The following is a 24,208-nucleotide window of genomic DNA, read 5'->3' on the forward strand; positions in this document are numbered from 1 at the left end:
TAAAACTAAGAATTTGTCAATCGATCATGAACCTTATACACAATTATTTCATATTGTTATAACTTGTTTATTAAATAAACATATGTTATGGATTAGTAACGGATTCTTTGGGCACATTCACCTTTAAGGGTCTGCCATTCTCCTCAACTTATCATTAAAGGCCATTATAACGTAGACTTTAATTAAATAAATGTTAATAAAGTTTATTATTATTATTACCGAAATCAACTCGCAGTTTCCTACTATATTCGATGATATATTGGCAATATATTGTGCCCTATTATTGTGGTTCACCTGCACCACGATATATTAAGATTGTGCGTACGAATTTATTGATTAATATACACAAATTATTAAAACGATATTAATTTTACTCTGTGCATCAAAGGCAATATTAAATGAGTAACAAAAAATACACAAAACATGAGTAACGGTAACGAAAGGGCCTAATACAATAATAGACACCCTTAGTTAATGCTTTCAAGGGAAAGGGGCTTAAATTTCTAAAGGCAAGGTAAGGTCTTTATTGTGTGGGACTAAATTTAGTCACGACAATAATTACATATAACTTAAGTGTTCTTGTTATATTTTCCTACTTTCATGGCGTCATTTTTTTTTTATTAATCAATCTGAACTTTGCAAATATACGATTTATTATTATTAATTACTTTTCTTGTTCACATTCCATAACACATCGACCGTCCGTAAGGTTAAGGCTTGAAATTTTCACAATTATCTATTTATTTCTAAAGTCCTTAGAAATTTTAGAATAGTGAAAAAAACATTGCCCACTGGCATTGTGTGTCTGTAGGCGACGGTATCACGTTACATACATAAAAATACTTCATCCCGTGAGTGAAAAAAAATAATAATTCAACTTTCCCCGACTTTGAGACTTAATCACTAAAATAAAAAACAAAACTGTCTAAAACATTTATTTACCAAAAGTTCAACTTAACTATACGATTCATATAAAAATACGCCCCGATCTAGAACGAGGCAAGTCATAACTGTAAATCTTATAACTAAATAATTTTAAACGTTTTTGGCTATTTTAAAATTTGTTAATAACATAACACAGTAAATGAAAATTAAAACTATCTTATTAAGAGAATAATTAAAAAATTATGAATAATATTTGACTAATCAAATCAGTCAAATGTCAAGTAATAAAATATTAATGTCAAAAAATCAATCAGTTTAAAAAGTAATTCGTAATTTTTTTAATATTTCAGTAAATCAGGTAGATAAAACTGCTTTTGTAAATGCGTAATACTAAATACAATAGAAACTGAGTCGTTACTAACATTTTAACATAAATAAATCGAAAAACAGAAACGAGACTTAGCACCATTACCCCATATGTCAAATGTCAATAAAATTTTGACGTACGTCAGATTTTTTAAAATAAATAAATTTTGTAACAACCAACTTCGCATCAACAGATGTAATAATAATCTTCAAATAGTTATCTTTCAAGTGACTAAAACACCATAAACCTAAGGCTAAATCCATCAATAAAATTAAAAAAAAAATTTATTTTCATAAATCTAAACGATTGTATTTCAAATACGACACTTAATTATATTACTGAAAGTTATTTATAAACACTATTCATAAAAGTCTAATCTCTCGTCTCTTTCTGTCAAGTCTAATCTGTCGTTTACACTGTGATAAAAAGTTATATAATAATAATAATAATAATTTATTCATTGCACGAGTCTAAACCACGGAATTATTCTATAGTTAGAATTATATCATTAGACGTTTTTTTTTTTTGATTAAAATGAAGAATATTTTTGTCTAAAATAATTCAGTCGCAAATCTTGATTTCACAAGCAGTTTTTCAGCCGTACCTGTCACCTCGATTTTGGGTCAAGCTTTCATCACTTAATAAACCACGCAAATGTTAATTGCGCACTTAGAATTTTTTGGAGCACGCTGGGGTTCGAACGCAGAACCTCACTGATTAACTACGCTCTTTCAGTTAAATAAAAACTTAAAATTAAAAATTTAAAAAAAATTGTAAGAGACAAAAATCACAAGGCACTGTTTTACAAATACCTACAAAATAAGTAATTTGTCGAAATCGAACAACTTAATTAAATTTTTTTTTAAATTTAACCCGCTAAATAAAAATGACTTTACTTGATTTATGTACCGATTTTAAAAATCTTATAATTACAAAATAGCATGTTAGCTGTCCGAATCTGGAATAATAACTTAAAATCACGTTCACTTACAAATAATTATTTAATAATATTAATTACAACATAAACCGGAGTTGGTAAGAGAATAGAACAATAACAGTATTTTAAATGCCAAGGCAATTTATGAATAAGTGGAAATTAAAGTCAAAATTTTACTCGGTACGGTCGTTATTTTTGATTGATATATGTCATTTGACTTTTTTACATATAGTTAATCCGATGAGTTAGTTGTAAATTGTCAATGTCGTTTATATGACATTTATAACCGTGAATACTAAATTTAGTCTGTGATCATCACAACCTCTAACAGTGAATATGGCAAATTTCATGTAAATGACACAATTGTATTTTATGGTTTCGTAAAATACGTTGTCAAACTTATAGTAAAGTTACAAGGACCTAAGCACGAACTTAACTAACGAGCTGAGCAATCGTTTACGTCGAAACGTTAATATTAGTTTCTGAAGGCAACTATTTTTTATATTAAAAAGCAATTGTATTCTAGCCAAATGCTCTTTTAGTGCAAATTTGCCCACAGGGCGCTGCATAAGTTTCCATCAAACAATGCTCATATTAACCATCGCCTGACCACCTCATTAAAAGACATTCTTGTTTTTTCATGAAGAGTTCAGCCAATTGAATTGAGTAGGTAATTTACTCGATAATACGACTTTTGATAATGGCGGCTGCATCCTTCTCGCCCATGTCATCTAATAGTAGAGCCAATGATCGAGATGTGACGTCATCGTTCAGCTCCTGCCAGAAAGAGATATTGTATAGAATGAGATACATAGCAGTTTCCATGCATTGAAAATGTAATTAAAATAAAATAATAATAATATAATGTAATGTATAAAATACTCAAAAAATAGACGGTCTTAAGATGTCAATGTCACGATATAAAGAAAATCGTTACCATGGTAACATATTAATAACTCCATTTACTCAGTCATGAAATTTTAAATACCTCATAAATTGTCACAGTTCCATCTCTTTAAATTAAATAGAAATCAAAACAATTAAAGTAAAGAAAGAAAATACACACACACAAATTGAAAGTTAGAATGAAATTAAAAATATATATAAAATTATTGCTCTAACAAAAACTTTGTTTTACATTAAAATTGTTTTGGTTAAAACGGCTCTAACTTTTTTTTTAATTGTTAAAGTGCAGCAAGCATTATGTATGTTACAAGCTTTTTAAATATAAGACTATTTTGGTAAACACAACATATATATAAAATTAAATAGAAATATAAGTAATTGTTTGCTTACTGTCAAGAAAAAAAAAATACCAGCAAAACAGCAAAACCATGCTTACTTTAAAATTGATCAGCAGCCACATATCCAGCTATATCTATCTACGAAACGGGAAATTTCTAAGGCAAAAACCAATATTGAAATTAGATTAAAATAATAACATAATTGAAATTCACCTTTATGTTATTGAGTAAAGTTGTGGTGGGACTTGGTGTCGACTCAAAGAACTTTATCATCGCATCCCGATGCAGGCGTTTGGCCAACACCCGCCAACCCTCGCTCCTATCCAATATAGCTGCCACTTCATGCACGTATAGCGAAAGGTCGGATAGCTCGCTTCCCTCCTGAAAATTATTGTAAAGTTAAACAAAAAAAACAGTAACAACTTTTTAGCAAAAACCCAGATCAGATTACGTATGATTCGTGATCATTCGTTTTTCGATTCATTTGTTTTTCTATTCTTTTGTTTTTCTATTCATTTGTTTCTGTATTCTTTTGTTTTTCAATTCATTTATTTCTCTATTCATTTGTTTTTCTATGTAATCGGTTAGGTTAGATAGCCTTTTATGCTGAAAACTTTGTGGGTCTACGTAAAAGTGATTTCCTAACGATATTTTCCTTGCAAGCCAGTGTTAAATGTGCAAAACCACCACAGCGTTTACGTAATGAGAGAAAATTACTAATAAACGAATATATCAAACAATAGCGTGTATTCTTTCTTGATCTCCCTTTCTCACTCTCTCTTAATTGATCTCAATCGCTCTCTTCCGAACTCTTAAAGAAATTTCACTTCAAAAATCCAAAATTACTTATTCACGACAATATACTTTGACTGTATGACCTAAAGCTAGTTCTGCAATAAAAGATAATTCTATTCGCCCAAATGTTTTAGTATTATTAGATTACGATAGCAAGTAGGCAATCGACCCTCCAAAACCGAATAATATCATAGTGAAAGCGTAGCCTAATTTTAGTGTCTTGCTGAACAAAGAGTTCAGTCACCATTATCTCGTATCGCCTATTAAAATACTATTTATGAAAGACAAAGCGCTGTCACTGTCGAGTTATTGCAATCGAAATTATTGTGAATCTAGACAATGAATCTTGCTCAAATAAACGTAGCTTAATACTTCTATTGGGAAACTGAAGATAAGTGTTGCTAAGGTTTTTGCTAATTAAAAGTTTGGTCAAACAGCGGACAGGGCGGGACCAAACCACAATCGTCTATCAGGTAATCTGGCCATGCTTACCCCTTCATCAGCTGATTCATAATCCTCCGGTTCCGATTTGATGTCATCCTCGGAACACATTGCATACTGACGTAACAACTCCATCAGCTCTGGCTTGTTCTTCGCCAGTTTGAAGGCCATGGCACCTGACGTATCGCATTTCTTGGGGTCCGCCTAGTAGAAAGATGTTTTATGGTATAACTGCATTTGTGGCCACGTGGCAATTTAGTAGTTTACTTTGTAATAAGTCATTCAAGTATTACGTAAGCAGATTTACTGCATCGTATCACCCCCCCCCCCTTTCTCTTTAATTCTCAAAAATTTGTACATTAAAACGTATCAATTTTTGTAGGAATGCTCGAGAATTCACTTTCATGATTATATAGCTCATTTATATAAGTAAATAATTACTGTTTGCGAAATCAACAAATAAGTTTACCTTCTTATCCAACAAAGTTTTTGCTATCTGCAGCGAATGAGGTCCGAGAATCGAATCGCAAACATCTTGAAGCGGTGTGTGACCACGCCCATCTACAATGTCAATTTCGCTCTGAAAACACCAAATACATTACATATAACATTAAGTAACTTAAAATTATACCACCATAATGGGGTTAACCTCCGATTTCAAAGGGTTCCGGTTTCTATGGGTGATTTTTACTTATAAAACTATAAAGTAATATGAAGATTCTTAAAAAATCAAAATTTTGCTAATTTTTAAAGAAAATTTGCTTATGTACCTGACAATGACGTCAACATTTGTGTTTTGGACATGCTTGGTTTCCTAATGACGATTGAGTGTTACTTGAGCACATACAAAAATATGCATTGGCGCACACTTGCACTTACTTCACTTTACTTTATCTTATTTAGATGGATTTTGCCATGGATGATTCCATAAAAATCTTAATTCTAGTCCATAAACATTTGGGAATTGCCGTTTTCGAGGAAGACATTAAAAGATCAACCGCACAATACATACAATAGCGTGTATTTGTAAATGAATACATTTAATAATAGCGAGTATTTCTTGTCGATCTCCCTTACTCGCTCTCTCAATCTTTCTCACTATAGCTCTCTCCCACCTCTCACTCCATGACACTGCGTGATGCGGCGTTCGCTCTATCTGACTCTATCTCGATCGGTCTCAATCGTTCTGTCTCTTTTCTTCGACAAAAACGCTGCACATCTTCGTGACGCTAATATTATTATTGTTTTTCATACGTAAAAAATACCCCCCCCCCAATGCGCCTAAAGTTTCACTTTAAAAAATTTACTTGAAAATATTATTAAAAGAATTGTCATATGATAACTTACCGGTGTCATATACTCCACTAGGCACTTGACTACTTCCAATCCACTGCTAGTATTGGACGCCGCTAAATGCAGCGGTGTACGTCCCTCGCTGTCACGTACTGTGCTGAGGGCTCCCGCTTTAAGCAGCAATCTAGCGCTCTTCTCACAGCCGTATATAGCGCTTAGATGCAGCGCTGTTTGCTTATCTATAAATAACGAATATGGTGACGTATAGTTAAAAATTCGGTATGTATTATGAATATAGGAATTATTGCTGCAGTTTCACACACAGATTTTTGTGTCTGTTGTCTTCTTTTTATTATAAATTATACTATTATGTACTTATTATGTAATTTAAACTAAAGAAAAATGGAAATGGAAACTAAAGCGGTATGGGAGATTAGACGACCAACAAAATTGTTTATGATTTATCTAATTTTTTTCATTAGATAAGAGATAGCTGCCGCTCATGGACACATTGACAGAATTATGGCAACGGGATTTTTTAAAGACCTTTTATTTTTAGAGATAGAAAAAAATCAGAGATTTTGTGGTATTTATAGGTTGAATAATTAGTTTACTAACTTTTACATATTTATATACATTAAGTTTTAAGAAAAACTGCCTTAAAACGATCAGGTGTGGTACGCCGGACGTCGAGGTGTGGGTGTGTGTGTGTGTGTGTGTGTGTGTTTGTGATACGGGTGGAATTTCGTATTCTGCCTCGATGTCCGATGATAAAACTCAAGTGCTATGTAACTGATAGGGTTGTTTAACTGTATTTGAGTTATTCTTTATTGTCAACTTTGTGTGTGTATCAAAATGCCTTTTGATATTGTTATTTCGGTCAATTATCGGTCTAACATAAAAGTTCTTACCGTAATTAAATGCGTCAATATTAAAATCGACATTTGCGGTTTTGATTTCGTTAAGTAGTGGCTCAAGACAGGTGCGGCATATCACCGCGTAGTGAATCGCGTTGTTGCCTTCCTCGTCTTCCAACATGGGGTTGCAACCTGCAAATAAACATTAAGTATCTATCATTAGTATATATTACCCGCTTTGCTCTAGTCTATACTCTATAGCTCAAAGATTTTAAATAAAAATAGTATTATTTAATACGGTATCGCGGACTTTTTTGTATTTGTCTTGCATAAAACTGTAGAACATAACTTTGCTCTATTGTATTTGCTATATAGTTGCAGCAGCGTACTGGTTAAGTTAGGTTATCTTTTATTATTTTTATCAGGGATAACGTAAGGTTTTTAATGGTGAAATATTTTTTTAATCGGTGCATTAGTTTCGAAGCCAAGTGCAAACAAACAGCCAAATCTTTCCTCTATTATAATACTAGTTAGATTAAACTGACTGACAAAGAAAAAGCACTAACTATATCGACTAGTTTATTAAGAAAAAAATATTACGATACAGGAAAACAGGATAACTACAGACTACAGGTAAAATACAAGGGTTAATTTGAAGGCCCGCTCTTCCCTATTCCCGAATAGGGAAGCGCGGGCAGGACAAAAAAAGTTGGCCTGACTTAATACATAGCAGGATAAGACTGGCCGATAGTTTTGGCAAAGGTAGTGATCTAACTAACATTTAGTAAATTAAACAAAAAAGTGCGTGCGTGCAAAGTACACGTGTCACAAGTGAAACTTCTTTGTAAATTAATTATAAACAAGGTAAAACTCCCAATAGATGATCTGTTAACACAGTGTATATGTGGTAATGATAATATAAATAAATATAAAATCTGCGTTTACTGCCCAAGACGTTATGCGATAGAATTCAGATCTAAAGTTATAATATGTAACTACTGAACGAATACATCAACCAATAGCGTGTATTCTTTCTCGATCTCCCTTTCTCACTCCCTCTCGAACGGGCTCAATCGCTCTCTCCCTTTTCTTCGAACGCTGCACATGTTCGTGACGTTCCGTAAAAAAAATTACCCTCATGCGCTCAAAGAAGTTTTACTTCAAAAAGGCTTTATTAAATACACTGAAAATTCACAGCATTAACATCAATGATTGTTTCCTAGTGATATTATAGAACGAGTAGAAATTCCACTTACCATTTGAAATGAGCATCGGTATCAGACTTTCTCGATCATTGATGATTGCCAGGTGGAGTACTGTTTGCATGCGATCATTCTGAATGTTTAGCAAACCGGTAATTTTTAAATCGTGAATCAGTTTGACTATGAATTGCAAACTGGGCTGGTTACTGCATAATGTCATATGTAAAAATCTGTAATCAATACAATTTATACTAAAGTGAATGAATTTTCGTAATATAGATTTTATAGAAAGCTACTTGGGCTCCAAGAAAGAAAAGATCCCGTTGGAGTAATCATCTAGAATGGATTACTTTAAAACTTTTTATAAAATAAAGCAGCGATTACTAATTCATAAATAATTACTATGCATAAGAAGAAAATAATAATTTAGTCGATTATTTATCAATTTTTGTGTAGGTACAAAACACTACACTATTATAATATTTGGTATCATTATTTTACAAAATGACAGTAGCTAATGTTAAATGTGGAATCGAAATATAAGTCGTGGTATAGTAAAACAAATTTATACATGGGATTTTTAACCTATTTTTTATAAATACTTACGCATCTCCATTGTCAAGTCTCAACTCGAAGAGTCTTTTCAGTTTGTCCTTCAAAATTTGCCGTTTTGTGGTAACTTTACTTTTTATTATTTCACAAAGTTCTCTTACCAACTGAAACGGAAAACCACAAATATATTTTATTCACTCGTAAATGATGAACATTTAATGGAATGACGATAAATTTTGTTAAATGAAATTATGTTTGTTAGTTTTCGTGTGAATTGCAAATGCCTTGCTGGCTGGGAACCATTACATTTTTAGTTAGGAAAACACTACATAATGGGTAAACATTGTGAGAAACCGGATCGAAAAAATCAACATAGAAACACATGCAATCTGAGACCAAATGCAGTAAAGGGAATTTTATATAACAGGAGGCAATCAGACAGTAGGCCCATCTGATGTTAATTAATATGGACGCCCATGGACTCACTTGCCAGAAGACTCCCAAGTGCGCTGACGGCCTTGAAAGAATTGGTACTCCTTCTTGAAGGACCCTAAGTCGAATCGGTTCAGTAATACTTCAGTGGGCTGGTTTTATATATGTTTTAAAATATATATCGTAATTCCAAGTAAACAAATCAGTGTCTATAAAATCTTCACTCGACTCAATATTGAATACAATATTTACAAAAATGATGTTTCTAGTAACCACAAGAAATCAATCTTAATATTTCCCTTGATTTTATAGTAGGGGGTGAGAATATAAAACGCAAGAAACTGTTCTATTGTGATTGGACATTCCAAGTACGAAATGCCTGAATGAAATGAATGAAGATGAGCCATTTTTCACCCATATATCACTTAAACAAAAAACTTTCAGTTATATTTCATTAACTATATATTTTTAAAGTAGGGTTTACACGGGTGACTAAAGCCGCACGATTTTTGTCGTTCGGCTAAAATCGACCGTCTAAACGACAATTCGGCTAAGTCGCAAGTGACTATAGCGGCAAGCCCCAAAGTTGGGTAGCATTATGCGGTTCGGCGTATCGGGCGCATATTACACGGTCGATTTTTGACATACGGCTAGTCGCTTCACAAATCGCCTCATCAAAACGCATCGCTTGCCTATTTACACAGGTCACTAAATTTGCATGTGACGCGACTAGCCACACGAAAGAAATCAACCAGTGTTAATCACCCTTAATTATCTTTCTTAAGACTCAGAACAGTGTGGTAACCCATAACACAGGACTAAGGTGGGGGACGTTCTAGTGGACTGTGTCAAATAATACATCTGCCAATTGGAAAAGGACAACTAGTCCATTTCAACTCGAAATGTTGGCTTTCAAAGGTACCTTTTTATAGGGCTTTTTATAGTATGATTTTGACTGAATATAAGGATCTATTATTATTTAGCTTGTACAGACACAATCGAACATTTCTTCGTTCCATTTATATAATCACCCAGTTTACCCATAGCATTCTAACAAACTACTGTATTCTATCGGTATCCCAAACCTTATATTGACTTGAACTTGATGATAAAAATGGTAACACATTAAAAATATTTAAGCATGATGTGCAATCGCCCTTAGGAAATAACAACCATAAGTAGTATAAATTCCTAACTCTAGCAACAAATAAAACCGATTCCAAATTTTAATAGATATTAAAACGTTGAATCGGAGATTCTTTGTTCTAACGTTCACAATTTGCTTACTGTGACAAAGGTCCGGCTTATTGCGCAATTAGTGTTGATAACAATACAGGTCGCGAAACCACAGATATACGTTAATCACGATCAGTATTACGTACCGTACGTGTTTAGTACGGTGCAAAGTATACCCCGAAAGAACAATTTTTAAACTAATAAAAATATTTTTATTATTGGCAACATTAATTGTCTTTGATACGATGATAGGACTCAATGGTCATGTTAATAAAAATAATTATTAAAATTTATTATCTGTAACAAGGTAACTGTCAAAGTCAACCGTTTATTTGTACTATTCTGTATACCAATACCTTATCAAATGGCCCTACAGGTATCATGATAAAATAACGATATAAAAATCTAGAAAAATTTAAATATCAACCTTAACTTTTGTTAACTAGAATATAATCTTATAAAACAAACATAACCTACTATCCGACCCAGCCATCATGTCACAATACGTCAAATAACACGAGTAAATAGTAACTAAAATAGCTTCTAAACATAACTCCGTTTGCTGTACATATAGGGTCACGGATGACCGAAAGTGTCATACATCTTCAGTCACCCGTGACCAACAAATCTGCATAACAAACGATGTGATAGACAAAATTTGGTATATACTTTACTAACCTAATTAAACTACTTATGGTTAATTCGTTGAGTTTAAAGGCACTCCATACCTAAATATATGAAATGCGATTTACCATTTTAACTTCCTTCCCGTCTTCAGTGCTGTAGACCGCTGTATACTCAGTTTTCTTCCGAATACTTTCATGACTATTCTTTGCAGGATCATCTTTGCTTTCAGTTTTGCATCTGACAACCTGAAAAAAATAAATTCTGTAATACTTTCTACGTGAACCAAAAACTTTTTACAAAGCTCTACGCTTTGTTGTTTGTTTCAATTTATTTTTAGTGTCTCGGATAACAGTATTATATGTTTTTTTTATGATTTAATCGGAAAGTGTTAATTACACTTTCTATTATTAGAGATAGATTAACGTGCTCACCGGTCGTCCGGAGTCAGCTACTAAGGAAGCGCTTCTAATAAATGACATCCCATGAATCTGAAAAAAAAAAAGATTTCAATAAGCTTATCCCGAAAATATCAGTTTCTATGCAACGTTGAAGCTATTTTTATATTAACCCTATTTAATCTATCAATAAATAAAATAAATAAAAAATGTGTTTTACAGTACATACATACGTACATAATTAACATGTAGTTGAAATAAAAAGTAAAATCTACTTACATCGCCCGGCTGATTCAAGTGTTCTTCAAATGACCGGAAGTATTCTGGAACAGAAATAATACACATACAGTTTATTTTATATACTAACTAGCGACCTGCCCCGGCTTCGCACGTGTGCAATGCTGATACTAAATACACTACAGAAAATTCTGTGAACGTTGTATATAAAAATGGGGGTTATACATAAGAGATAGACATATACCATCACGGACTTTTCTGTAGACCTTTTCAATGTGTACAATACTTAGTACATTATTTTGATAAAACTCGTAGGGTTCAGCCTGCGTTTGCAATGTAAGCGGAAAAAATGTAATTATTTACGACATCACATTAGAAACCTTGAAAATAACAGTACTTCTCCACTATTTAATGGATGTTATTATACATATAAACCTTCCTCTTGAATCACTCTATCTATTTAAAAAAAACGCATCAAAATCCGTTGCGTAGTTTCAAAGATTTAAGCAAACAAAGGGACATAGGGACAGAGAAAGCGACTTTGTTTTATAATATGTAGTGATATTGTTAATAGGAAAGATGTTTGCGTGTTGTTTTGACGTAACTGCGTCCTCCTATTTCACCATGCCTCCTGCTGATAAAGGATGAATCTTTGCTTTTAATTTATTTTATTGTTATATTATATATTAGTTAAATGTTAATGGTTGCAGATTGCACAACAAACGTTGTGTAAAACTAAAAATTGGTAAAAATCGAATTGGGTCTAATATATTAGACATTCGATATTATAAAAGATTGGGTCTAAAGTATCAACTGACAGATTCTGACAACTGTCAGCTTTAATGTGTCACAGTGTTCTGTGCATTGATTCTGACACACAACGGGTTGACATTAAACAAGAATGACAATTAAAAGTTGCATTAATCTGTAACTTGTATGACTTACCACTCAAGTCCAAATCCATGAATCGTTTGCGCTCTTCAGACGGTATGTGAGGACAGTCTTCAAGTAGGCGGTTCATTTCAGTCGAGTCGAGTTGTATGACTGGTGGAGGCGGCACATTCGGTTGACCCAGCATAGGACTCTCATACTTCGGCGCTGCTGGCTGAGACACGTTGTATAGGAGTGCATCTCCCATCATCACATCCAGGTTTGATGGAGGGGTGGGTGGTACCTGGGAATATATTAGTATTTAATACAGGAAAGACATTTAATATATCGCAAATCAATTTCGGGAAATCGCGTTTAATGATTTTGAGTTGTTCCATTACGGCATTATCGCAAAACCCCAAACTTGCTGCTGTGGTCTCTGGCAGAATGACCAGCGCTGTGGAACACTCTGCTCCTCAGCATAATGCTGACCCAGGGCCATTTACAGCCACAGTACACACGCAATACATACCTATTTGAATGTGTGTGAAAAGAACGAATGTGTTTTTTTATTGTTTTTGATATCTCATTTAATTTAAAAAAAAAATGTTATTTTGTGTTATGTTGTAATAAATGTTGTCTGTCTGTATGACATATAACTTAAGAGATTTGTATTTGTTTTTGTCGCTATAAGAAGCTTTGAAAAATAATTTCAATAATAATAAATTATATAAATTAACATATATATTTTATAAGGATATACAGAATCAGTCGTCAATAACTGTAACCCTCATATTAAATCAAGTTTAAATACTTACATAACTGACTTTTGGCAAAACTGGAATTTCATTCATTTCCATTTCCTGGTTCGGTTGCTGAAATATGAAAAACTGTGTTTAACCACAATAGTAGACTTTAATTAAAAACACTTTCAATACAAATATCTAAGAGTCTCTCGATGTAAAAATCACTGTTTTTGGATGGTAAATCTATTTTAAAAATTAATTGAATTAATACAAAAGTAAATCGTCGAGTAATATATTAAATAGAAAAATCGTGGAAAAATACGAAAACGCGGAACTTTATTTCCTTTTGCGGCTTCCTGCACTTTGAAAGCATTTGCGAAATCGATCTAATCCATGGGTTCGATTATATACAATCTGTTATCTATGGTTTTATAACTAGTAGTCGCACGATATAGGGAAACATCGTGAGTAAACCGCCTTAGACCCAAAAAATCGACGGCAAGTTAAGCTTGTTAGCTGCAACATATACATATATTTATTAAACAATATCGTAAAGGTTGTAACCGAAACTTGACAATGTGTCGCCATTTTTGTAAAATGTCAAGGTATTTTGTTTGACCGGTAAAATCATTGACTTCAAATATTAAAACTTTTGTTATGAAAAATTATTTTAGTCGTTTTGAAAAAGATGCAACGATAGTCGTTTAAAGACCCACAATTCTAAGCGACTTCAAATAAGGACGTTATTGGGTTAATTATAAAACGCTATTTTCGTATATTGATATATGCAGATTTCCGAATAAATATTATCCAAATCGGTTTTCTTTTTGAAATGTACCCTCTTTTGGAGGGGATACATAAATAATATTGATAGCTATTTGAGTTCGGTTCAGAGTTAATCATACTTACGTTAGCGAAGTCGATTGTCAACGGCAAATCGCTGATACTTTTGATTGAGCCACCTAAAAGATAAAAATGATAAATCAATGATTGATCGTTGCGTTCGATCTTCGGTCGGATCAAATCAGCGATTTGATCTCCGTATATAGTATGCACACTATATTTGACAAAATTTTAAAAACTATTTCAGATTCTTTATCAGTGATCTACAAACCGATGTAATTTTGTTGAGTATTTTAGGCTTTAAATTCCAAATAAACGTTCACAGCTGTCAACGTCAAGTTTTTTACGTGTTATTTTATTAACAAGAATGATACGTCGTCACCCATTCGCTTATCTGTGACCGGTTTAGTGTGACACCTGATACGTAAATATTCTTTCATTCCTAGTAATGAGTCAATACCTGAGCTAATAGAAGAGTATGAAGACTCGGCTTTTCTCTTCTTCTCCCTGCTGCAGAAGTCAGCTATGTAGCAGAACTCTTTGGGTTCGCTGGTACGACCATCGGACGGTCGCTGCAGCTCGAAAAATACCTTCACATTCTTCGTAGTTGGACGATACGCTGGTGTACTGAAAACATCAAGAATTCAAAACGTATCTTACACATATAGTCACATTGATAACGTCAAGTATAAAGTATCTACTCTTGCACTTCATAAAAAAATTACATAACCAAAACTGGAGCAATAAATTTAACTTCAATTCGCGCGTAGCCCATCCCACGACAACACTTATCATACTACATCTGCTGAAAACGGTCACAAAAACATATCCTATTTTGGAAGAAGTCTTTACAACCGCCTCCTGAGATACGGGAAATAGTAATAAATCATATCCTTTCATTTCTCAACATTCACTGTTCCATATTAGGAACGGCATGCACGTGACGCGATTGGCACCGACCGATTTGATTGCTTTCGTATTACCATACTGTTCTTTGTTTTATCACTTAAACACTACTCTATATTTTTGATATAATTAGTACCCTAAATACAAGTCGTAATATGATAACTAATGGAGGTAACGGCCAGATGTGGACTTGAACATGTCCGGTAATAATCTGCACCCGGAGAAACTCCGTTGTCAAGTAGGATTCGGGGAGATGAGAAATTAAGCAATCAGATGTTATGCTAATAATGCTGAATCTATATTTGAGTAAATATTCCTTAAATAATCGATACAGATTTCTATATTCTAGTTATCATTTTTTGCCTCAATTTTACGTTTTTAAATAAAATATAATTTGCTTTTCACTTACGTAAAGACGATGCCGTATTGGTGATGAACGTCGCACGTTCCAAATCTGGCGTCCGCCTCCCACACCCGCTCGCCGTCTTCGTTCAACTCAAAGAAACGTATCTTAATATTCTCTGCAACATTATTTATTAATAAGACATATTGATTAAGCCAGATAATCATTGGATAATATTAAAAAAAGAGAATAGTCTGATTGCAGGACGTAAAAATTAGTAGGTTTCGAGTAGTAGTGGTGCTGTCAAGTATAGTATTACAATGAAATCTCTTTTTTAAAGAAAATAATTTACTTGAAGTTCGCACTATATTAAACAATGCATAAGAAATATTGTGACACATTTTTATTTATAAAAACACAGTGTTTTAACAGGTGACTCCTAATCGTAAGAAATTACTTAGGATAAACATGCAACATTGATTTTTCATTCTGTAGAATTCTGACATTTTATGTTTTCCTACTAAAAACGTTCTCCACCGAAAAAGCGACAAATTGGACCCAATTGAGGACAATAACATATAAAATACTACGCCTTTTTTATGTTTTATCTACAAAAAGGTAAATCTTAATACAATTTACAAAAATAACAAAAATTGTAATATCACGATCGACTAACTTTAATAACTTTATTCTTTAGGTAGCATCACTGACTACTAATTCCAGGTTTAGTAAACCTTAAAAAAATTATCTTCACTTTTGTGCGTCTTTTACTATTTGTGATGGAAAGGGACGTCCTTTTCCGTAAAACACTAAAGTTGATACATTCAACAAATCAAATGTATGTATAGACTCAGATATTCAGACTTGTATTGAAATTGAAAAATGCCTGGCCAAAGGTATTTGTAATCTCTGACATGTCAAATGATAACCGTCAGAATTCTACGTAATTAAACATCAGAGCATATATGCACGAACAAATAATAGAGTTTTTGTCAGTTCAATCAACGGACAATAAAAAAAGGTCTGTAAACCTATGTAATTCATTAAACTTAATTGAATAGCCTACCAGCTGAGAATTGTGAATTTTAACGACTTTTACATAGGGTTAGACAATTCACCTCTACAACCATTTCGGTTCAGATTTCTGTACATATCAAACTGGTCGGCGTCCGAACGTACGATCTCAGATAGGCGTCGCAAAACCAACATTGCTCATAATTAAATGTGGTCCCCACTGTATTATTAATATTTTTATTTACTTAATTACTATTTCTTTACCTTGTATAAGTTAACCATCTGTTTACGTAGTTATAAGTTAAGATTAATTAGTTGGTTCCACTTAATGTATCCCTACTCTTAAATCACAAAAGCCAAACCTTTAAGTATCAAATTCCCACTTGAACGCTAGTTTTTGTAAACATAATTTTAAATAAAGTTTTTGTTAGTTTTAAAAACAAGTTTTTGTCACTGCCTCATAATTGAAACTCCGCTTCTTGAAGTATACAGTCGTTTCTATCGTAATGAATCCGGAATTTCATACGGATCTTTCTACTATCGCAGCTATTAACGTACTTTGTATTGAAACTCAATCTCAAAACAACTTTGTTCATATATATAACCAAGCACACTCATGTAAACAGAAAATTTTTTAAATTAATACTAGATTTACATTTGCTACCAGTTCGCAAGTCAAAGGCGAAGAGCGGGCAAGACCACAACCGTTGACAACTGAGCGTTTTTTAAGGTTTTTGCCGCACATCATTATGGGTAATATGCTGCCAACTAACTGAAGTAGGTATATAATTCACTAAGAGTCTTTTACATAAAATAGAGTAACAATTCTTAATATACCGGCAATGCATTCGCTAGCCCTATAGCATGGTGAGTGTCCATGTGCGGGATTACTTAACATCAGGTCGGCCTATTAAAAAAAACTTACTTTTGCTGACTTTTTCCACAAATATGAAAACCTGGTCTCCTCCCGAGGCCTTGCCATATCTTTTACTGACTCGGCATATCTTTGGATCATTGGTTGCTGCACTTTCTGTAACATAAACAGTATGTATAACCCGTCTTTATGTATTACATATTTTGAAGATATACCTTGATTTGAGCGAACCTTGTTACTCTCGTTCTGATTATTGTGTTTATAGTTTGTCTCTGCCCAAAGACATTATTTAATATTACGATCTAGCCTAACTTAATACATAATTAAAACTAACCTTATTTACTAAAAGATATATTCACAACAATCCATTACTAGTTACAGTCTGTATTAACGAGAAGACACTTTGTTATTGTGTACTATTTTTATTGAAAATTATTTTTACTAGTAATTTTTGTTTGACAATGCGGATTATAATAACCGGATATGTCAAGCCCTGGATAAGTAGTGTATGTTGTTATATTTCTGAAGAATTCGAATGAGAGGTGCCTGAACTATTAGATTGTTTTTTACAGAATTTGGAAAATCCTGCTGATTTTGATCATAGACAAGGATTAAGGAAGACAATATAAATGTTACAGTTCTGTATATGACCATTAACAATTTGTACAAGAATGTAAAACAACACGTAACTTCTATCATTTAGCAAATTATTTTATTATTTCATGTTTATTTGACAGGTCGAAATACTAAAAGTATTTTTTTTAACTGGTGGCTGGCTTAGTTTTCTGAAATATGTCTAAAGGATCAGTCGCTAATTTTTGTAAAACAATAGCTGGATAACATACTTACTCATATTATGAATGGGATCAGAGAAAATTGGAGGACAGAGCAGTTCACCAGAGTTAACATCATGCGCGGTAAACTTGAGCCTCACAATATTCAGGTTAATGTTTTTCGTTTCTGCCTCGCAGCGCATGCGCAACTAAAAATAAAAGAGGAAATACGTACTGAATTTGCCCTTCATGACGTCTGCACTGTCACGCGCACTATACCATACTAATAAGTTCGTTAATTTTTAATATAGGAATAAAGTTGCTTCACTGTATGATAATCCCAGGCTAGACTGATGTTTTGAATGATACATTTTTATTTCTTTTATATATAAACTTAAGTTCCTTAAAATTAATTAACAGTAAACGGTATTGATGGTTATTAATTATTGTGTATTGTCCAACAGTACGTGTTCTAGATAAAATTACCTGAAAAATTTAACGATATTTTCAACTTTAAACGTATCAGTATACATCACGGATTTATATCGACTTTAATGCCTTAATTATTGCATAAAATTTACATTTATTGGTAACACACACACACAGAAACACAAAATAATAAAAATATGAAACAAAAAAGGTATAAGGTAAATTTTAAGTGTGTAATGCGGGTTTGCTGTGGTTGTGACTGGCCCTTGCACTAACTGTTGTGGTTTCAGTCAGAATAACACACTGGTCATTCTGACTGAAACCACAAAAGTTTAGGCCTCGGACGCAAAAACGAAAAAGAATGTAATAATAATAATAATAGTTGAAATTATCAGCGTCAAAAGTCCTGGAAATGTTGTATGTAAAATTATATAGTGAAATAATTAAAAAAAGAATAATTGTTAGTAAAACTACTATAGGATATCGATAAAAAAATATTTTTTGGGTCGATCTACGGACGGATAACTTTATAACTGCGACCAAAATTTGATTTTACATTAAATGCCATATTAACTGAATAATAATATAAACTTATTAAATGGAATTAACTAACTAGGTTCTTAGTTAAACACAATTTTATTTGGTGATAAATATTAAAATTTTATCTTATTTGCTGAATTTATTTATTAAATTGTTATTAACGACTCGCGTAGTCTAAAAATAATTATTTTTTTTTATCTACCTATCTATAATATAATACTGGGACAGTTGTCTATAGCATAGTATACTGCAAACCAGTTTTTATGTGGTCATTGTTAACGGTTTTATTGTTTTGTTATAGTCAAAGCATCAGGCTCAACGCATTAAAACGTGACAGAGCTAACGTACTGAGTGCATTGGTACACTAAGGGCCTGTTTCACAATGACCGGATAAGTTCCAAATAAGCTATTCATTACTTATTGGTATGATAAATAGTATTTTTGCGTTTCACGACTGTCAGATAGCGCTATTCGTCATGAAATGCGAAGTATCTTATTTGGAACTTTTATTTTTCGAATAATTTATGTGTTGCATAGCTATTTGGCACTTTATCCATACATTGTGAAACAGGTCCTAAAACTAGCGTAGTGTTATCTATATTGCTTAGCACGACGTTTCAAGTGAACCTTTTATTTATTTAATTAATACATAGTAATCTTACAGAAATATATACAGATTATAAAACAAAAGACTAAGACAATATAGAAAGCCAAAACAGATTATATAGATAAACAATATATGAGACAGAAAACAAGTGAGTACATAAATAGACAAAAATATATAAAAAAAACCTGAACAAAACTGAAATTACCATTTGAAACAACAAAATACTTAATATTTCAAATTACTACTTAAACAAAATCAGAGTATTCCCACCTCTTCAAGTACTTCCTCACATCTTATTCTCATCATCTTATTTATGTGAGGTGAAGAAGAGTAATATTCTGATAATGAATGTCATAGTTCGATAAAACCCAAAACATTGGCGAATTATGCAGGAAATTCTAGTTCGTACGAGGCACACGGAAAAAAATTGTGTATCTTGTCGTAAAAAGAGGGATTTTAAGACAAATTTACTCACAATTGCAGTAACACTCAATATATGATAGAGACACACAAAACGTTCACAACACATAAGTTATAATGAGGTGGTTTCGCACCAAACAACTTCTCCGGTAATTTGTGCTAGACAGGCTTCTAATTAATTTGCGACATTTGTTTAAAAATGTTTGCGATGTTGTTTGCAATAGTTATTTTGTATGATGCTTTGATATTTTAAAAGAGTACCGAGAGTTTTTACACCGACTTTTTCTCTCTTACACCCTGTCTTTACCGATGAGTAGGTATACCTACAGATTCAAAATTTAATGACGTGGAATAACTGTACCTACCTGTATTAAATGAACATATTTTATTTTATATATTAACCAACCGCTATAGATCTTTTTAATTACCTAAATTAGTCAAAATGGAATATAAGGAACAAAAATTCACTCAGTATACATTGATTATATTAACGTAAATTGAATGTTATCCTATACCGGAAATCCGCTAATAGGCGTCAGTGATAACTAACTCGCTACTAATACTAAAACCATTTTTAAAGCTGTCATATCTATGTTATAGTCTGGTCAATCTAGATCTAAAAATGAGAGCGAAGGTACATAAATTCCCATCAAGCTGAATATCAGTACGGTTATTAAAAATATGATTAAAAATAAAATTGGAAGGTCATCCCCATCTTTCCCCTGGATAGAATTTTTTTTTATTCAAGGTCAAAGGTCAAATAAATTAGTTTTTTAGAAATGGGGAACTTTCAAATGTTATTTTTAATCAAATTTTTAACAATCTTACTGATTTTCAGCTTGATGGAAATTTATGTAGCTTCGAATGTTTAAATTCACCGGACTATTATTACATTTATTATTGGACATGGTATTATACATACTCTCAAATGAGTATGACTTTCCATCATTCTGTGGTATATTTCAATCGTTTGTATATCCCTCATCCTTTCAGCACCAACCTAAATGTACTCGAGAGCTGTACTCCCTATTATGTGCTTGTGTATGTCTAAAACGCCGCTTCGTGGAAGTAAGAATGTTTAACAAAGTAGTGTGTTACCGAGAAGTAATCACATATCGAAATAGTCGGACATTGTAATATGATAAACACTTCATAATATCCGTTGTAGTAAAACATAAACTAAAGTAGGTATATGATACTGATACAAATGTAAATAGAAAGATGAAAAACTATAATTGAAATGACTGTACGCTCCAAGGACAATTATATATGAATAATTTAAGGATTTTAGATGGAGAGTTTCGCGATCGAAAGAATATAAAAAACTTTCTTCGTCCTTCCACGAAGACGTGGAAAAGATCCACCTCTCGAAAATTAATTGTGTCCATGTAAACAGAATTTCAAAAGCAATAATCGTTTTCCGATTTGTGCTATGAGTGCAGTGTGTGAGGGTTTAGTTATATCTGCTCTTCCAAGACAAGAATTAATTGGCACATCAACACATGTCTCCTAAGATAATTTTACTTTCTTTCTTGTAAATACTGACTTCTCTTATTACAAAACTCGAATTCTTTAAGGCCTATGTAGATGAAGAGTTTCTCGTCAATGGAACGCATGTGAAATTTCGGGGCCTTAATACCTAAACCTTCATTATGAGTCATTCTAGATATTGGTGATAATCGCATTCAACCTTGCAGTTTTAGAGTTTATCTTTAGCAGTGGCGGCTTTACAAATTTTCAAGGTATAGGCTGTAAAGTATGTGCTACCGTTGGCCTCTACAATTGTCTTGCCTATATTATTTGTAGCTTTGCAGTCTCCAAACAGTAGTTTTCCTCATACACGCTGAGGGCGCAGAGGTCGATTACTGGTTCGACAAAACGAAGGTTGGACAAAATTTGTTGTAAGTAGAGTGCAGACTTCTGCAAAACATCAGAAAACCTTTCATCGTGTCGAAATCTATTTGATTTCAGACTGCTGGTAAATCCACCACTGATCCCTAAATCGGTCCAGACATACTCATATCAGGTTGATAGAAGTCATTTAGGATTCTCTTGCAAATCAGTATAAATTCGATGGATGAGTACACATTTCTAAAGTATATCTTTTCACTACTATCAACATAAATGCGAAGTTAGAAGCAAGTTTCACTCCAGGTTAAATTTAACGTAGTACAGAATATGACACATAAATTTGGTGTTGTTGCGGATTAATAATGCCTTAATAAATACTAATAACTAATGATATTACTTCCCACTTCACAAACCGACACAATACAATGTACAGATATTGACTATGACTTAAGAAGCCCTAGGATAACGGTTCATCAGCTTGTCCGCAGATATATCATATCATGCTCTCAAACAGCAGATACTTCAAACACTAACAAAAATTATGACATGGGATTTTATAAATTGCATCAAAATCTTCTAAACTTACCTTGCGTTCATTAAATTCAGATTGTTCCATATCTTGCGAATACTTCTTGTATAATAAGGTAGGTATATCTTTCTTTGCAGAGTGTATTATACCCATACCATTGAATCTAAAAACAACATATAAATATGAATATGTAAAACATTAATAAAACAAAACAAGTAGGTGAGGTGAGTTCTCTGTTCAAGTGGCATCTTACAGGAGTAATGTATTACAAAATATAATTGTATTTAGTCAAAATAATCTAAATGCACAAGTAATGTATGAAACATAAAAAAAGAAAGCACAATAATTATAGAAGCCAGTCAAACAATACATTAAATATATTATTGCTATGTCCAATCAGTCAAGTTCAGATTAGTGACTCACCCGACTTTATAAGAACCTTGTGTTGGAACATTACTGAACACTTCCCTATCCTGGTCTTCATCTGTTAGTTTATGTGGATGATCTGTGGTATCATTATGTCGGGCCAGATTACATCTTATTATTGCACTACCTGTATAGTTGCATAGCTGTTGAAAGTAAATAACTATAATATTATCCAATGTATTTTAATAATATTAGTATAGATAAAACACAAGACCAGAAAAATAAATGTCTTAGATCAGGCTTCCTCATAAAAAGGCAGCATATCAGCATAGTCAAACTATTATTATTAGTGCTTGAATTGCTTGTTACATATTTAAAAAAAATATTTATAAGTAGATTTTTGCAAATTTTTTACTTGCATGGCTTAGATATTGTAAGTAAGTGACCTTTTCTTGGAACTGATAACATTTGTATTTATCAAGTATAATATGTAGTTAGCAATGAGTCATCATTTGCAATTAAATTGTGAATAAAAATAGAATTTGATTACAAAATAAGTTTTAATGTTATCAATTAGATATATCTCATGGCCTATTTAAACTTAGTTTAACAGTTCACACACCAGAAGGTTCAATACCAGGTATCAATTTGAATTGGTTGACACTTAATAATTTACAGCTAATAAACAAAGAATGTATGTTTTAAATCTAAATCCATTCAAGTTTATTTACATACACACTTACAAGTCTTTAAAATGGTAGGTATATGGTAGAAAAATATTTGGTATTTTAGTAATCAACAAAAAAAATACATAAATCCCTCATACCTCAACAGTTGGATGTGTCTTCAGTTTTCCTGAAACAGAGTTCTTTCCAAGCAAACAACCATGTGTTCCTAACATTTCACTCTTGTACCGGAATCTAAAGTAATCCATGGGCTGTTCAATAATTTTGAGATATGGCTTATTATCTGTGAAATCGATTTTAAAGGATAATTATAAACATAATAGTCAGGTTAGCAATGTTATTATAAAATATAATGCCAAAAAAATTCAAGTTTTACTACAAATAAATAAATAAATTATTCATCTGTACATCATTTCACGTAGAGTGTTTTAATGAGAATTTACCAACACTACAATACACAATTATACTATCTATAAGTACTATTAAGAAACTTTTTCTTTGTGTCTATTTGAGAACGGTTTACCTTAAAAAGCGGAGTAGCAATAAAATTTACCTTTATAACTATCGTCGCACCTCAGTTCCGTAAATCCATTGGCCAGGTTGGGAACCATACGGGTTGGTGATGAATATGGTGAATACCCACGAGATGAAGAAGACTCCAAATTTGATACATCACTCATATCGTGTTCACTAGACATGTTTACAATACAATTTATTTAACAATTCGGATAAGACACTACATTCGCTATCACTTTAATGACCACCAAGTTTAAAAACAAGAAAGAAGTAACTCAAAATTTTAAATTGTGGATTAACACTTGCAGACTTCTCAGGATGCAATTTTGTTTTGGTCAAACTTAAGAGTATTTGAAAGTTGTCAATATAGTTAACTGCCAACCGTGACAATACTG

At 32.5% G+C, this 24,208-nt stretch overlaps 1 protein-coding gene across 1 annotated transcript; it reads right to left on the reverse strand.

Annotated features, from left to right (window-relative positions):
• Positions 1 to 921: 921 nt before the first annotated feature.
• Positions 922 to 24,208, reverse strand: LOC110999469 (nuclear factor NF-kappa-B p110 subunit). Its single transcript, XM_022268527.2, has 22 exons — positions 23,851 to 24,208; positions 23,438 to 23,580; positions 22,669 to 22,814; positions 22,303 to 22,408; positions 17,946 to 18,078; positions 17,148 to 17,252; positions 15,275 to 15,386; positions 14,420 to 14,586; positions 14,026 to 14,078; positions 13,189 to 13,245; positions 12,446 to 12,674; positions 11,543 to 11,586; positions 11,300 to 11,356; positions 10,994 to 11,113; positions 8,628 to 8,737; positions 8,076 to 8,251; positions 6,874 to 7,011; positions 6,017 to 6,201; positions 5,139 to 5,249; positions 4,721 to 4,873; positions 3,647 to 3,814; positions 922 to 2,966 (listed from the first exon to the last, which is right to left on the reverse strand). The coding sequence occupies exons 1-22, from the start codon at positions 23,993 to 23,995 to the stop codon at positions 2,865 to 2,867; spliced, it is 2,760 nt and encodes a 919-aa protein (XP_022124219.2). The 5' UTR covers positions 23,996 to 24,208; the 3' UTR covers positions 922 to 2,864.

The sequence above is a fragment of the Pieris rapae genome, chromosome 2 (genome assembly GCF_905147795.1).
Source record: "Pieris rapae chromosome 2, ilPieRapa1.1, whole genome shotgun sequence".
Classification (NCBI taxonomy): Eukaryota; Metazoa; Arthropoda; class Insecta; order Lepidoptera; family Pieridae; genus Pieris; species Pieris rapae.